A 13,568-nucleotide genomic window follows, 5' to 3' on the forward strand; every position below is an offset into this window, starting at 1 on the left:
ATAATCTAAAAAAGTGTTTGAATGAAAAAGTGATTATCTGCCTCCAAAACGCAGTTTCGGAGAAGCATGTACCTACATATTTATTCAAAACGCAGTTTTGAAAACGCAACACCAAACACCCTCTTACTCTACAAGAACATTTTATAAAATTACTCTATAAGATCAAAATTACTCTACAGGATCATTTGTAGAGTAATTTTGATAATTACTAATAAAATGATACCGTGTTTTTTAGCAAAATCTTGAGTTCATACGTTTTGTACGTTAAAGTTATTTGTATTTGATTTTTTGTAAAAAAAAAAAATCATAATGAAATAATAATATTGGCGCTTCTGGTAACGAGGCTAGCCCTAAGTTGTTTTTATCCTGTGGCAACAAGGCTTTGGCGTTATAAGAACGGGACACCTCTTTTATTCGGTGGATACTTCTAGGGTTTTCACTCTCACCAATTTCCTCTTTTCTCTTCACTTAATTTGCAGCCTTCAACTCAATTCAATTCGCATGTTAGGTAATCCTCTATTCCTTACGCCCTAATTTCTTTATCTATCTGTCGATTTATTTTTGCTGATTTATCATTAACAGTTACGACCAATTCAATTTGCCTTTTTTTTGTGCGGCTATACGTTCTGGTAGGAGATTTTGTTTTTGAAAGATGTTGTTTAATTCGACGTAATGATATGCTTCAAATTCGTGTGTTTTTGTTTGCAAAATTAGGGTTTGAGGTAATTGATTTGGTAATTATTTGGATTGGGACTTTTGGCTGTTCTTTGTACGAGTTAGGGTATGGTTTGTAACATCGTGTTTGTGTTATGTTTTATTTGAGTGTTTATTGAGATTATTATGGGATTCTTATTGATGAAATTGATTTAATGGTGGAAAATAGTCTGAAGAATGTATTTGATGGGCATAAGATCATTATGGCCTTATTTATTTGTTTTTATTTTTATTATGGGGAAAAGGTGGCTGCTTATCGGCAACGATGAACGAGTAAGGTGACCTAATCTCTGATAGTTGTTACTGTTTCAGCCGGTTTGACGTATGATTCATTCATCGTATTCTGCTGGTTTCTTCTCTCGGTGTCGCTCAAGGCGAATTTCGTGTTCTTCGGTGTTCAGTTGGTTAAGCCTTTTCCATCTGAAATTGAAGGGTTTTATTGCTGGAAATTGGTGTAGGAACCTCTACTCGAGGCTCTACGTTTTAGACTAGTTTAAGATGTATCGAGTCTTTTCTTCTGTAAGGAGAACTAGGAATTATTTTGTAATTTTGTTGTGTTTTAAATGTTAATGGCATCATCATCACCATCGGTTTGTTGTGTACACTCATGGAAGCAAGATAAGTGTATTTCTTCAACTGCATGCATCAGATCAAGTGGATGTTTAATTGCTTTATCGACGTTTGAAGCAGTTTGACAGCAGTTTTTGGTGGTCAAATTTTCGACTTAATGGCTGGACAAGGTTATAACCATTAATCGCCTATTCGCCTTCCAACACACCTCCATGCCTTAACAAAATTTGAAATGATAACTTATGTGTTAGCAATGTAGTGGTTTGGCAGACCTTGTTCCAATGCTCATGGAAATCAAATGCATATTAAGTCAATTGGATGGATTATAATTAGCAGAATTTTATATCAATTAATCACATCTTAAACAAGAAGAAACTCTGCAAATAAAGATAAAAAAAGCAATATTTTTTATCAAATGATCAAATTAATGAATCTGTTCATGTTTACTGTCATGGAGGCCCTATTTCTGGGTATAAAAACAATGATTTTGCATGATGTGAATTGAAAATTTGTAAAACAACCAGTTGAAGTACATAATTAAGTTGTTACCATTCATATTGTAATTTAACAATTCTTTAAAATACTTTCTGATATGTTTTGTCAAGAGGATATACTGTTAAAGATGTCTTCCAATAAACAGTAGACAAGAAAAGTTTTTTTTTTTTTTTTTTTGTTGTTGTAAACAGGAAAGCTTAGGTTATTCAAACAACACACTGCAAACATTGTAGGCCAGTTCTTAATTGTTGTATGAAAAGTAAAGGGTACATAAGATGGATCTTCCTTCCAGAGTCTTCCTAAGTGACTATATTCTATGATAACTAGTGGATATGAAGCTTACTAGTTAATTTGGAGTTAGTTTATGGTAGTCTGGTATGTTTATAACTTTTACATGACACTAGATGGAGTTAGTGTATGGTAGTCTGGTGTGTTTATAGCTTTGACATGCTTGATATGTGTGACTCACATTGTTAGTGGGCTGTCTGCAGTTGGTGATTATAGTATATTGCTGTTTGCTAAATGCTTTACAGAGTTGGTATTAAACCGCTAATGTACATCTGTCTATGTGTGAAAACTGCAACAATGTTTCTTTGTGTGTTTGTTTATATCCTGTTGTTAGTGATTTTATAGGACAGGATTAAGGGTCCTATCAAATCTGCAGTTTTGTCCTTGCACATGCGGTAAATGCTCACATGTTTTCGATTTGGCTGATTGCAGACTGCTATTCTGGAACTTGATGGCATGCTTTGGGTAGCATGTTAAATAACTTTCCTTCACATCCTTTGATAATATCTAGCTGGAAAATGGAATCCGTAGGTTCACCAAAACCATTGCTACCTACAAAAAGGAAGGCAGCAACAGAACCTCTGTCCCCTAGTGTAGTAGAAAAACGTGCGGGTCAAAATGAGCCACATGTTAATAAAAGGCCATCACCGTTGCAGCCCGTGCTTACCAAATCCGGTTCTCAACGTGTCCAGACACCAAAGAATAAAACCGCAATTTATGAAGTCTCACCCAAGGTTCAAAGTGGGTCATTTGAAGCAGTAAGATCCAAAATGAGGGAAACGCTAGCTGCTGCATTATCCGTTGGTATTCAAAATCCAGAAAAACCTCCTAACGAGCATGATAAATCGCCATCTGAAGCAGTTAAAGCACATGCAAATATTCAATCTGATGGTAACATTGAAAATCGTGAAACCACAAAAGGGCAAAATGGGAAACATGATGAGCAAGAGCCTCAGTACAACTATGTCATGCCTGATGCAGACGGTTCATTCGGAGACACTTTCTTTGTCAAAGATGAACTCTTGCAGGGAAATGGGCTTTCTTGGGCCTGGGATATGGAGGTAACCGATTCGAAGGAAGTCAATGGGGCCGAACAAGGTCAAAGTGGTGATTTAAACGTGAGTGAAAATAACGTTAAATCTCCTGAAGAGTTAGCTTCGAGAATTGAAACTGAGCTATTTAAGTTGTTTGGAGGGGTGAATAAGAAGTATAAAGAAAAAGGGAGATCTTTGATGTTTAATTTGAAAGACCCGAATAATCCCGAGCTTCGAGAAAAGGTTTTATCTGGTGTTATTTCTCCCGAACGATTGTGTTCGATGACACCAGAGGAACTCGCTTCTAAACAACTTTCCGAATGGCGAATGGCAAAAGCCGAAGAACATGACAAAATGATAGTTTTACAGGAGTCCGATGTTGATATAAGACGTTTGGTTAAAAAAACTCATAAAGGTGAGTATCAAGTTGAGGTAGAACAAGACGATGCTGTTTCGGTTGAGGTTTCTGTGGGGTCCACTTCATTTACTCAGTTTCAGCCAAAAAAGAAGAAAACTGGACAGGAAGTGAAAGAAAAAGAAGCTACCGATGTTGACAAGAGTAAATCAGAAAACATTACCATTCCCGCTGACGGGACTGACTTCATGCAAGATATAATCGTCGATGAATTTAAAGATGAGGGCTTTTTACCTCCAATTGTGTCATTAGACGAGTTCATGGAATCCCTTAATACTGAGCCTCCATTTGAGAACTTGCCTGGAGATGATAAGGAGACAAAACCGGTCAACTCAGATGCTGTTGATGAAACTGATAGCGAAAAGGTGTCATCTGAACCTGCTTCTGCAGGTAGGGTTGACCAACCAATAATAAAGTCAAACGAGACAGTATCGAGCACGAGAACTAGTGACGCTTCTGTCGAAAGAAAAGCTGTTTCTGTTTCTAGTGCGCTTATTGGTGAACATGTATGGGAAGGTGAGCTGCAGCTCACGATCTCATCATCTGTATCTGCTGTTGGACTGTTCAGAAGGTATATTATACATATCATTAACTTTTATATTACTTTTTGTTATTGGATGAGTTTAGAAATGATGCTATATGAATTTAATTTCATACCTATTGGTGTAGAAGCTTATATAAAATGATCACAGATTAGGGTACTTTTGTAATTATCAAGGGTTATTAGTGATTACTAAATATCAGTTTTTTGTGGGCTTTTATTTGTTCGTTTTGATAATGGTTTGTTCTTTTACATGTATTTCTCATTTTAGTGGTGAAAAAACGTCGACAAAGGAATGGCCTGGCTCTATGGAGATCAAGGGTAGAGTGAGACTCGACGCGTTTGAAAAGTTTCTTCAAGAACTTCCCATGTCTAGAACCCGTGCGGTCATGGTAATTTGAGTCTCCTTTCAATCAAATAAATTACCAATAACTAGGGATGAGTTTTTTTCCCAAATACTCGTACCTGTAGCGTATTGGTAGCCGTACCCGTACCGATTTTGGGTCGGGTCCAGTTTTATTAATTTCGATATCAGTACAGTTACGGGTAAACAATGGTCATGGTACCGAATTTTATATAGAATTTCAAGAGTTTTTAATAATATGGTTTATTTCATATTATTGTATTTATGGTACTCGTATGGATTTTACCTATTTGGTACCCGTATCGTATTATTGGTACTCGTACGTGTGCTAAAAAAACAAAGAGGTATCAAAACTGGTACCGTACTGAGATACCGGTACAGGTACCCGATCCCATACTGTGCCAATATATTTGGTACCCAGTTTTGTTCTGATTTGTTACTGGTACAGGTACTGTATCTATCCCATCGTTACCAGTAACATCAAAACAAATGAAAATTATAGTTCAAATGAACAAAAGCACTTATCTTTTCTCTAAAATTTCTTTTTTCGCAGGTTGTGCATTTTGTTTTGAAAGATCCTTCCTCTGAGATTCACCTTGCCATGCTTTCTGAGGTGAGTCTGTTAAAAAGAAGGTGTTTTTTTTAAATGGTATATATATATATATTTTTAAAATATGGTGTTGACGATAGTTTATATATTTTCATTTAGGCAGTGGATTCATATATAGCAGATGAGCGGCTAGGATTTGGCGAACCAAATCCCGGAGTTGAACTTTATTTCTGCCCACCTCATACAAGGATCATAGAAATGCTCTGCAAGCACCTTTCTAAAAACCAGACCGATATACTAAAGTCAACCGATAATGGCTTAATTGGTGTTGTCGTATGGCGAAGGCCTCATATTAGTTTACCCAATTCATCTACGTCGCATCAACATAAACATCATAAAAAACACAATTTTCCTACTAGGAGAAATGAAAATATAAATGCCAATAATTTCACACCTAAATCTGTCAACCGTATGCCGCCACAAGAGCCCGTTAATAATGATGACGATGATGATGATATACCTCCTGGTTTTGGTCCCGGTGCGGCTACTGCTGCTGCCCGGGATGAGGATGACCTGCCCGAGTTTAATTTCACCGGAAACTCCTCTGGGCAGAAGATTCCTGCCCAAGTTGGGTTTGGGTCAAAACAGACGCAGTCTAATCCGTCTAGACCTGTAGATCAGATGAGGCAGCTTATTTATAGATACGGACAGACTGTAGGTGGTAGTGATGGTACAATTAATAAACCATGGAATAAAGATGAAGATGATGACATGCCGGAATGGCAGCCGCACCATCATCAAAACCACCACGGCCCTGAAGTGCCGCCTGCACACTACATGCAGCAGCAGCAGCCTGTTGGGCCGCACATGGTTAACCAAATAAGGCCGCCAATAGGACAAGTTATGAGACCACCTATGATGGTCCAGCCTCAAGTTAATGTGTTGCAAAATGTAGTTAGATGGCCGCAGCCACCAGGTCCTCATATGCTACCTCCTAATGCCGCCGTACCGGGGCAGTTTTATGACGGACAGGGGAGGCTTGACCCTAGGAGTAGGGGTTTTTAATTTGCTGTGTTGTAAATATTTATTTTTTTTTATTAGCTTTAGTTATTTGCTGTAGTACCCAGACTTTTGTAACGGAGGTTAGGTTTACTGTTATAACCATTTTGAATTTTTGTTGTTGACTCCATATATTTTTTCTGTGTTTTACTCTTACTGACATTCACTAGGTAAGTTCAGGATGTAATTCAACTAGCCACCAACTTATTGTGTGATGGAAAGACATAATATGGATTAATTTAAAAGGCGAAAACCCTAATTAGCATCCCCATTGTGTGCGTACACAGGACGCATTATGAATGCAACCCTCGTCACTAAAAGAAATATGAACATATTCTTTGAAAACCCGACTTGTCACTAAAAACATGTTGGACACATCTTTGAAAAATTCGATATATTTGTTATTGAAATATATAATAAACATATCTTTCGAAAGGGGTTGGTTCCAGTACAAACCATATAATAAACATAGTTGTCATTGAAAGATAATAAACATATCTTTTGAAAACTTGACATATTTGTGACTGAAAGATATAATTAACATATCTTTTGAAAACCTAATTTGACATTGAAAGATATCATAAATATATGTTTGAAAACTTGATAACTACGACCTTAATAATTTCGATAAACTGGTTTTTAAGAGGTCGTGAACATGATAAACGCACCTTGGGATGATCTATTTTTGTCTAGCTAGGAACAACAAAAATGATATAGTTACCATGAGTCGCATAGCCAAACCTCGACGTTATTTTGCCCCTAAACCAATGTCATGTCACAAACATTGAACATTATGGATAATATGCATTCATTTGACTAGATGGTCAGGTTAGCGCGACTAACCATGAAGGGGTTGTCAACGAATAGCACTATTCATAATATCCACGGCTTACCTATAGCTAATGTTTATACTCTTGTAGGGGATTTTTTTACCGTTGGAACCAGTTCCAACTCGGGTACAAACTAGTACAGTAGGAACCGATTTAGGCAGGAACCTGGTAGGGCCCGATTTTTGAAAATAAACTAGGAACCAGGTAGGAACTACCAGGTACAAAAGGGTAGGACTGGTTCATTTTCATACTGGGTAGGAATTGGAACCAGTTACGGGTTGGGTCTGAAATCGTGTGTTTTGTGCACCTCTAAATAGAGCCAAACCGTTTCGCTTTTTCCAGTCCGAACCAAACCCGTTAACCAAGTTGGGCCCGTTACGATTTATATTAATTTTACATGGGCCTATTGGGCCCGGCCCGGCCCAGACCAGCCCATCCAGCCCACTTATCCATGGCAAATGCACCTATACACCATACAACATTGGCCTGTTTTTCTATTGTCAACGTTAAAACTCATTGTTTGGGGTCACACACACTTCGCTTGCGGTCACAACTCACTCTCGTTTCTTCCTCAATTTCAATGCCATCGTCTCCAGTTTAATCCCAAAAGGTATAACTTTTTGTTTCCAATTGCTTGCTAATTTTGTGTTTTCCCCCAAATTCTTCTTATTGCTCAATTTGGATTAACCTAATTTTGTTTAGATTTGCCCAATTGATTTCTAGGGTTTCCAATGTTACCCAAAATTACCCTTTTTTGATTGGATGTTTGTTTGACTTGTTGATCAAAATTTCTTGAATTTGGAAGTTCATTCTAGTGATTCTTGATTTTTAACTCCAACATGTTCTTGTTGTCATGATTGTGGTTGGTAAAAATTTTACAACTTTAGGATTAAGGTTAATAAAAAGTTGTTTTTTTCTGAGTAAGGAAGTTTGATGTAGTTGTTGTTGTTGGATCTTTCTATTTAGAGTGTTTAAAAGTTTTTGAATGTGAATGTTTTGTAAATTAGGGTTGTAAAGTTTCAATCTTTTGGGTATTTATTTAATTTTTATAGTTTTTCCCCTCAAATGTTTTGTTATTTAGTTATACTGGAAATATGGTTGTAAAGTTTCAATCTTTTGGGTATTTAATTATTTTTTTATAGTTTTTCCCCTCAAATGTTTTGTTATTTAGTTATACTGGAAATATGAGTTGGATGCTTTATGTGAATATTATGTAATTAGGGTTTATTTTGTTGTTATTTACTAATTTTCGCTACGGCATTTAGTGAATATCTGATATTGTTTAGGTATCTAATAATTAACTGTGAGTATCTTTAAAAGCTAGTTTTTTGATTGATGACGGAGCTGCGAAATCTTTCCTAATTTGTTTTTATGATAGTTGTAAGTTTATTATTTAGGAAACTTAACTTTTATCGACGGGCATCTATTTTTCTAAAGCACCACACTCACAGGCTTATTAGTCGGACAGCTGGACAGAAGCCTATGTACATGGTCTTTCCTTTGCATTCAACTAACTTTAATGCATCGGCTCAAACCGCTGATCTTTTTCGATTTTTCCATATTCAAGCTTATACGACAAGTGTCTTCCACTTGCTTCGTCGTAATATATGATTTTAGTTTTTGATGTAGAAAGAAACCATCAACTTCTAATGTAATTTTTTCCAGGTTATCCAATTGACGATACAAATTGTAAGTTTTCATTGGAAATTAGGGTTCAATTGATAAATGTCAATGTCGAATGCTGACACAGTTTTTATGTATTCGTTGCTCTTTTATAGCGAATTATACTTTATCCCGTGAACAGTTCTCGGAGATTGACCTAGTAAATTAGGTATTACCCCATTTTTTTTACCAAATTAATGCCTGTTAACGGTTTTCGTTGTGCTTATTAATTTATTATGCTTGTGGCTGCCTTCCGGGAATTTAGTTGTAACAACACCTAGAGTATTTTCCACTGTTCATACTCTATTGTCAAGTGCTTATTATGCATGGTTCGTTCTTTTACTGTTCTTAATGCTTGTATCTTTTTACAGAAAGAAGAAAGTTCAACAATCTGTATAATTAGCTTAGAACAGTATTGTTTATTTAGATTTAAAAAAAATTAAGGTTGTGTTATTGTCATTAATTATATAGTAAATACTTATTAACTTTAGTGCTTTTATGAACAAGAACCTCAATATGATACCAGCCATGATGTACGAGGTGATCCTAGTATCCTACTTGTCATAAATGTACATGCAATTTTTTATTCACTACTGAATATGTGTGTTTAACTGTTTACAAAGTTATTCTTAGAGTTAAATTGATTCTAAAGGGTGCTTCCATGATTGAAAACTATGCTCATATGTAATTTACCGGTTAATCAATGTGTTGTTGAAGTAATATCGTCAAATGGTTGTAAGAAGACTGTGTTAGTTTTCTATATTTTGCTAACGAGGTAAGCATCTTTGTTTTGTCTGTTTACTAAATTTAATCTATCTTGTACTTTTTGGGGGTTTGTGATAGGGGTTGGGTAGCCGAATATGGGTCAACAACAAAAACAACGGGTCAAGATTTTAGTTTGGATGCCACAATTATTTAAGCCACATCCCACTTTACTCTAATTCCATTTTTAGCTTATTTGTTTACAATTTCCTTTTGTTTATTTTTTATGTTTCATGCATGTTGTTTTTTATGTTATATTTAGATTAGTGGAGTTAGTGGGTAGTTATTAGCAGAGTTATCGATAGCGGCCATAGCGACCGCTATCACGAATAGCGTGGCGAGGCGAGACATGGTCGCTATATGGTGTATAGCGTGAAAATAGCGGATTCCGACGACGACTTCCGGCTGGAAACCTGCAATATCTGCCGGAAACTTGCTGGAAACTATGAAGAAGAGAAGAGCGGCTGCTTTTTTGTTGCTTCGGCCGGAAACCTGCAATTTCTGCCGGAAACTTGCTGGAAACTATGAAGAAGAAGAGAAGAGCGGCTGCTGCGTTTTTGTTTTTGTTGCGTTTGAGCCTTTCTAGGGTTTAATAAGTTTATGGATTTTAACATTTAACACCTCTATCTTTCATTAGGTTACATTTAGTAATTAAAACTTGTAAAAAATTTACATAAAAAGTGTAAAATTAGTTTGTGTATTTTAACAATTAACCCCCCTATTTTCACTAGCTTACATAGATACATTTGGTCCTTAAACTTATAAATTTATACATAAAAGGTATAAAACTAAAGTTATATATAAAAAAAGTTATGTAGATAGCTATTTTTTATTTCTTAAATTTTTAACTACCTTATTGATAAACACGAAATAGCGGGCGCTATTTCATCGCTATCGCTACGTAGCATATAGGTACCTTATCGCTACGTTGTCGCTATTTGTCGCTGTTCGCTATCGATAACTATGGTTATTAGTTTTAGGAATTCCTTTATGTAATTCACTTCAGTTTACGAATGAAAGTAACTAATTCTTCCATGCTAATTCAAGTGTGGCAACTTGAATGGTGTTCTTAGAGCCTAGATTAGAATCGGGTGGTGTATCTGTATCTTGATTCTCATTTAGTTTTGCCCTAATCGTTTTCTTGTGTGGTGTTTCTGTATCACAAGAGACCGTTAGATCTATCCGTTTTATTTAGAGTTTTAATTTTCCTAGCCGTTACGGCATTACCGCACCGTTTGCAAGTGATTTATACTGCAAGTGATTTAGAGATAACCGTTTGGAACTTATGTATGAGAAAGTTAGTTTTCTTACAATTGACGTCGGGGCATAAAATCTTTTCTCATCTTGTTATCGTTGTATGTAACGGACCACTTAATTCAAATCTAAAGACTGGAAATAGACTGAAGGTGCACTTAATGTTGCTTGTTAACAAAATCTTCCTCCGTATACAATCTGTTTGTCAGTTTTGTTGTTTTTATGTCGGAATCAAAGAAATAACACTTTTCATTTCTTTTCTATGTAGAACGGTAAAGCGGTGCATGCGTTTCAGCTGGAACTTCAAAGCTACTTTAATCAATAAACTATTTCAATAACGGAATCCAACAGTGCCATATGAGGTAGTGCGTACAACCTTCTTTTACAATTCGTATATTACGTTACTATGGAGATTAACATGATAAAATGAACATTTTATGAACGTTCAAGTGAAGGTGATTAAAAGCCGTATGTGATGGAATGCAACAAAGAGGAAGCAGTTCGGGCCAAACAGCTTGCCGAGAAGAAGATGGAGATCAAAGACTTCTCGGGGGCCCTAAAGATCGCGCTCAAGGCCCAACAGCTTTATCCCGAACTCGAAAACATTTCTCAGTTAATTTTGGTATGTGAAGTACACTGTTCCGCCGAGAAGAAATCATACGGCACCGATAAAGACTGGTACGGAATTCTCAAAGTCGAGGCGTCTGCTGACGATATAACAATTAAAAAACAGTACAGAAAATTAGCTCTTACGCTCCATCCCGATAAAAACAACTTTTCCGGATCTACTGACGCTTTTAAGTTAATCGGCGAAGCACAAAGAGTGCTTCTGGACCGTGAAAAACGAATGGTTCATGATAGTAAGCGTAGATCTTACGGAAACGTTTCAGCCCCTAGTTGGAACCCCCCTAAACAACCAACCCGACAATCGAATGTCCAATACCAACATCCTTGGAATCAGGGTCATTCCATTAATTTTACCGCAGCGCGTCCTGCTAATTTTCAGTTTACACCACAGCAGTTCTCAACTGCTGGTGGACATCGGTCGACGTTGTCGACTTTCTGGACTGTTTGTCCGTTCTGTTCGGTTAGGTACCAGTTTTTTAAAGATGTCGTTAAAAAAGATATCAATTGTCAAAGTTGCAAGAAAACGTTTACTGCTTATGAATTGAACGCCCCAAGTGCTGCTGCCGCAACTCCAACCCATATCCATACCCATACCCAACCGATTAGGGTTCCGCCCAAACCCGTACCGAGTACGAGGCGTGGTTTTACAACGAAGCCGGTATTTGAGAAAAAAGAAACACCCAAGGCACACGTTAATGCAAGCAGGAAACGGAAAAAGCGAATAGAAGAATCGAGTGAAAGCTCTGATAGTAGTAGTAGTGAGAGCTCGGAATCTGAAGAAGACATAGAAGTGCATAGTGAAAGTGAAGACAACGGTGTGCGAAAAAACGTTGATGAAAATCCAAATAATTCGGATTTTCAATATTTCGGTGAACAGCCGCGCAGATCCGCAAGGGCAAAAAGGAACGTTTCCTACAAAGAAAACGTAAACGATATTGACATCGATATTGATAACGATGATGTCGCTTCACCAAACGAAAACAGTGCTGAGGAAGATACGTTCTGGAAAGAAGAGGCGAGGAAAGTTGATGAAAATAAACAAAAGGAATCAGATAATGAAAAAACTCAGAAGGATGATGAAGGGGGTGAAAGTGCAAATGATGATGATAAAGGGGGTGAAAGTGCAAATGATGATGATAACGAAGAAGAAATAGAACCGGAAGTTTTTGAGTGCCCTGATCCCGAGTTTAGTGATTTCGATCAATACAGAAAAGAAGAAAGTTTTAAAACGGGGCAGATATGGGCGTGTTACGATACCGAAGACGCAATGCCGAGATTCTACACATTTATTAAAAAAGTATCCTTGGTACCGGAGTTTAAGCTGCAAATTCAATGGTTAAAACCTGATCCTGCAACTGTTGACGAAAAGAAATGGGTGGCTGCAGATTTACCGGTTGCGTGTGGCAGATTTAAACACGGGAAACTCGATAAATCCGAAGATATTTTCTCATTCTCACACTTGGTTACATGGGAAGCGGGTCAACAAACCAAAACAATTAACATAATTCCAAGAAAAGGCGAGACATGGGCCCTTTTTAAAAACTGGTCGATAAACTGGCACACGCCCGAAGACGATGACGAGGAAAGAAAGTACGAATACGAGTTTGTGGAAGTTTTATCGGACTTCGATGAAAACGTGGGTGCGCGCGTTTCGTTATTGGAGAAAGTGAAGGGGTTTGTATGTCTTTTTAGTAAAAAAGAAGGCGGTGAGATGGTGGTTTCGGGGAGCGAAAAGTACAGATTCGCTCATATGGTTCTTTCGTGTAGAATGAGCGGAGAAGAAAGAGAAGGTGTTCCGAAAGGGTGTTACGAACTCGATCCTGCTTCTCTGCCTGCATCAACATTTGAATAGGTTTAATCTTGTAATAACTTTAAAATGAATGTTTTGTGGTTGTTTAGATTTTACTTTTTGGTAATTAGATAGCCAAATGTTTGGCTAAACATGTGGAAATTTTTTAAAGTAATGTGTAGACTTGTGCTGAAAAGAGGTCTGAAATGATCTTTTTTAAGGGTCATTTCGTTTGGATGACTAGTTTTTGGCATACTAATCTTGTTTTTTTGGCTTTTTTTCTTCACATGTTAAAAAGTGCAACCTTTTTAGGTAAATGATGGCTAAAAAGTAGTTGTATCTTCAATTATTAAGGCCAATGATTGAGGTGAAATTATTGATCTTCAAAAAGGCTGTAGAGCCCTAATCTAGTTAGAATTGATGCAATTTGTAACGAGTTCTATTTCTTATTTTTCTGTTTTTAAAAGGGTCGTATTATTGGCACACCAACCAGTTTTAAATCAACACCTTTAATACGACCCTTATAGGTCTATACGTCTTGTATTGGGCTAATAACAATTCCCATGGTCAGTCAAAGGCTGACACTATCGTCACGTTCAAACCCTATACGCATT

The 13,568-nt window shown here is 36.9% G+C and overlaps 2 protein-coding genes across 5 annotated transcripts; both read left to right on the forward strand.

Annotated features, from left to right (window-relative positions):
- The first annotated feature begins 355 nt into the window (after nucleotides 1-355).
- Nucleotides 356-6,162, forward strand: LOC110929802. 3 transcript variants are annotated; one of them, XM_022172983.2, is made up of 6 exons: nucleotides 357-508; nucleotides 1,027-1,454; nucleotides 2,500-4,087; nucleotides 4,329-4,449; nucleotides 4,975-5,034; nucleotides 5,131-6,162. In XM_022172983.2, exons 3-6 carry the CDS (start codon nucleotides 2,538-2,540, stop codon nucleotides 6,034-6,036), a joined length of 2,637 nt encoding a protein of 878 aa, XP_022028675.1. In that variant the 5' UTR covers nucleotides 357-508; nucleotides 1,027-1,454; nucleotides 2,500-2,537; the 3' UTR covers nucleotides 6,037-6,162. The 3 variants fall into 3 exon arrangements, with proteins under 3 accessions (XP_022028676.1, XP_022028675.1, XP_022028677.1); XM_022172985.2 differs by having other exon boundaries at nucleotides 383-508; nucleotides 960-1,454; XM_022172984.2 differs by lacking the exon at nucleotides 1,027-1,454 and having other exon boundaries at nucleotides 356-508.
- A 1,153-nt stretch (nucleotides 6,163-7,315) lies between these two features.
- On the forward strand, nucleotides 7,316-13,229 carry LOC110929803. 2 transcript variants are annotated; one of them, XM_022172986.2, is made up of 3 exons: nucleotides 7,316-7,470; nucleotides 10,807-10,900; nucleotides 10,989-13,229. In XM_022172986.2, the coding sequence occupies exon 3, from the start codon at nucleotides 11,014-11,016 to the stop codon at nucleotides 13,015-13,017; it is 2,004 nt and encodes a 667-aa protein (XP_022028678.1). In that variant the 5' UTR covers nucleotides 7,316-7,470; nucleotides 10,807-10,900; nucleotides 10,989-11,013; the 3' UTR covers nucleotides 13,018-13,229. The 2 variants fall into 2 exon arrangements, with proteins under 2 accessions (XP_022028678.1, XP_022028680.1); XM_022172988.2 differs by having other exon boundaries at nucleotides 10,994-13,229.
- Nucleotides 13,230-13,568: the final 339 nt, after the last annotated feature.

This window comes from Helianthus annuus, chromosome 3, assembly GCF_002127325.2.
Source record: "Helianthus annuus cultivar XRQ/B chromosome 3, HanXRQr2.0-SUNRISE, whole genome shotgun sequence".
In the NCBI taxonomy this organism is placed as follows: Eukaryota; Viridiplantae; Streptophyta; class Magnoliopsida; order Asterales; family Asteraceae; genus Helianthus; species Helianthus annuus.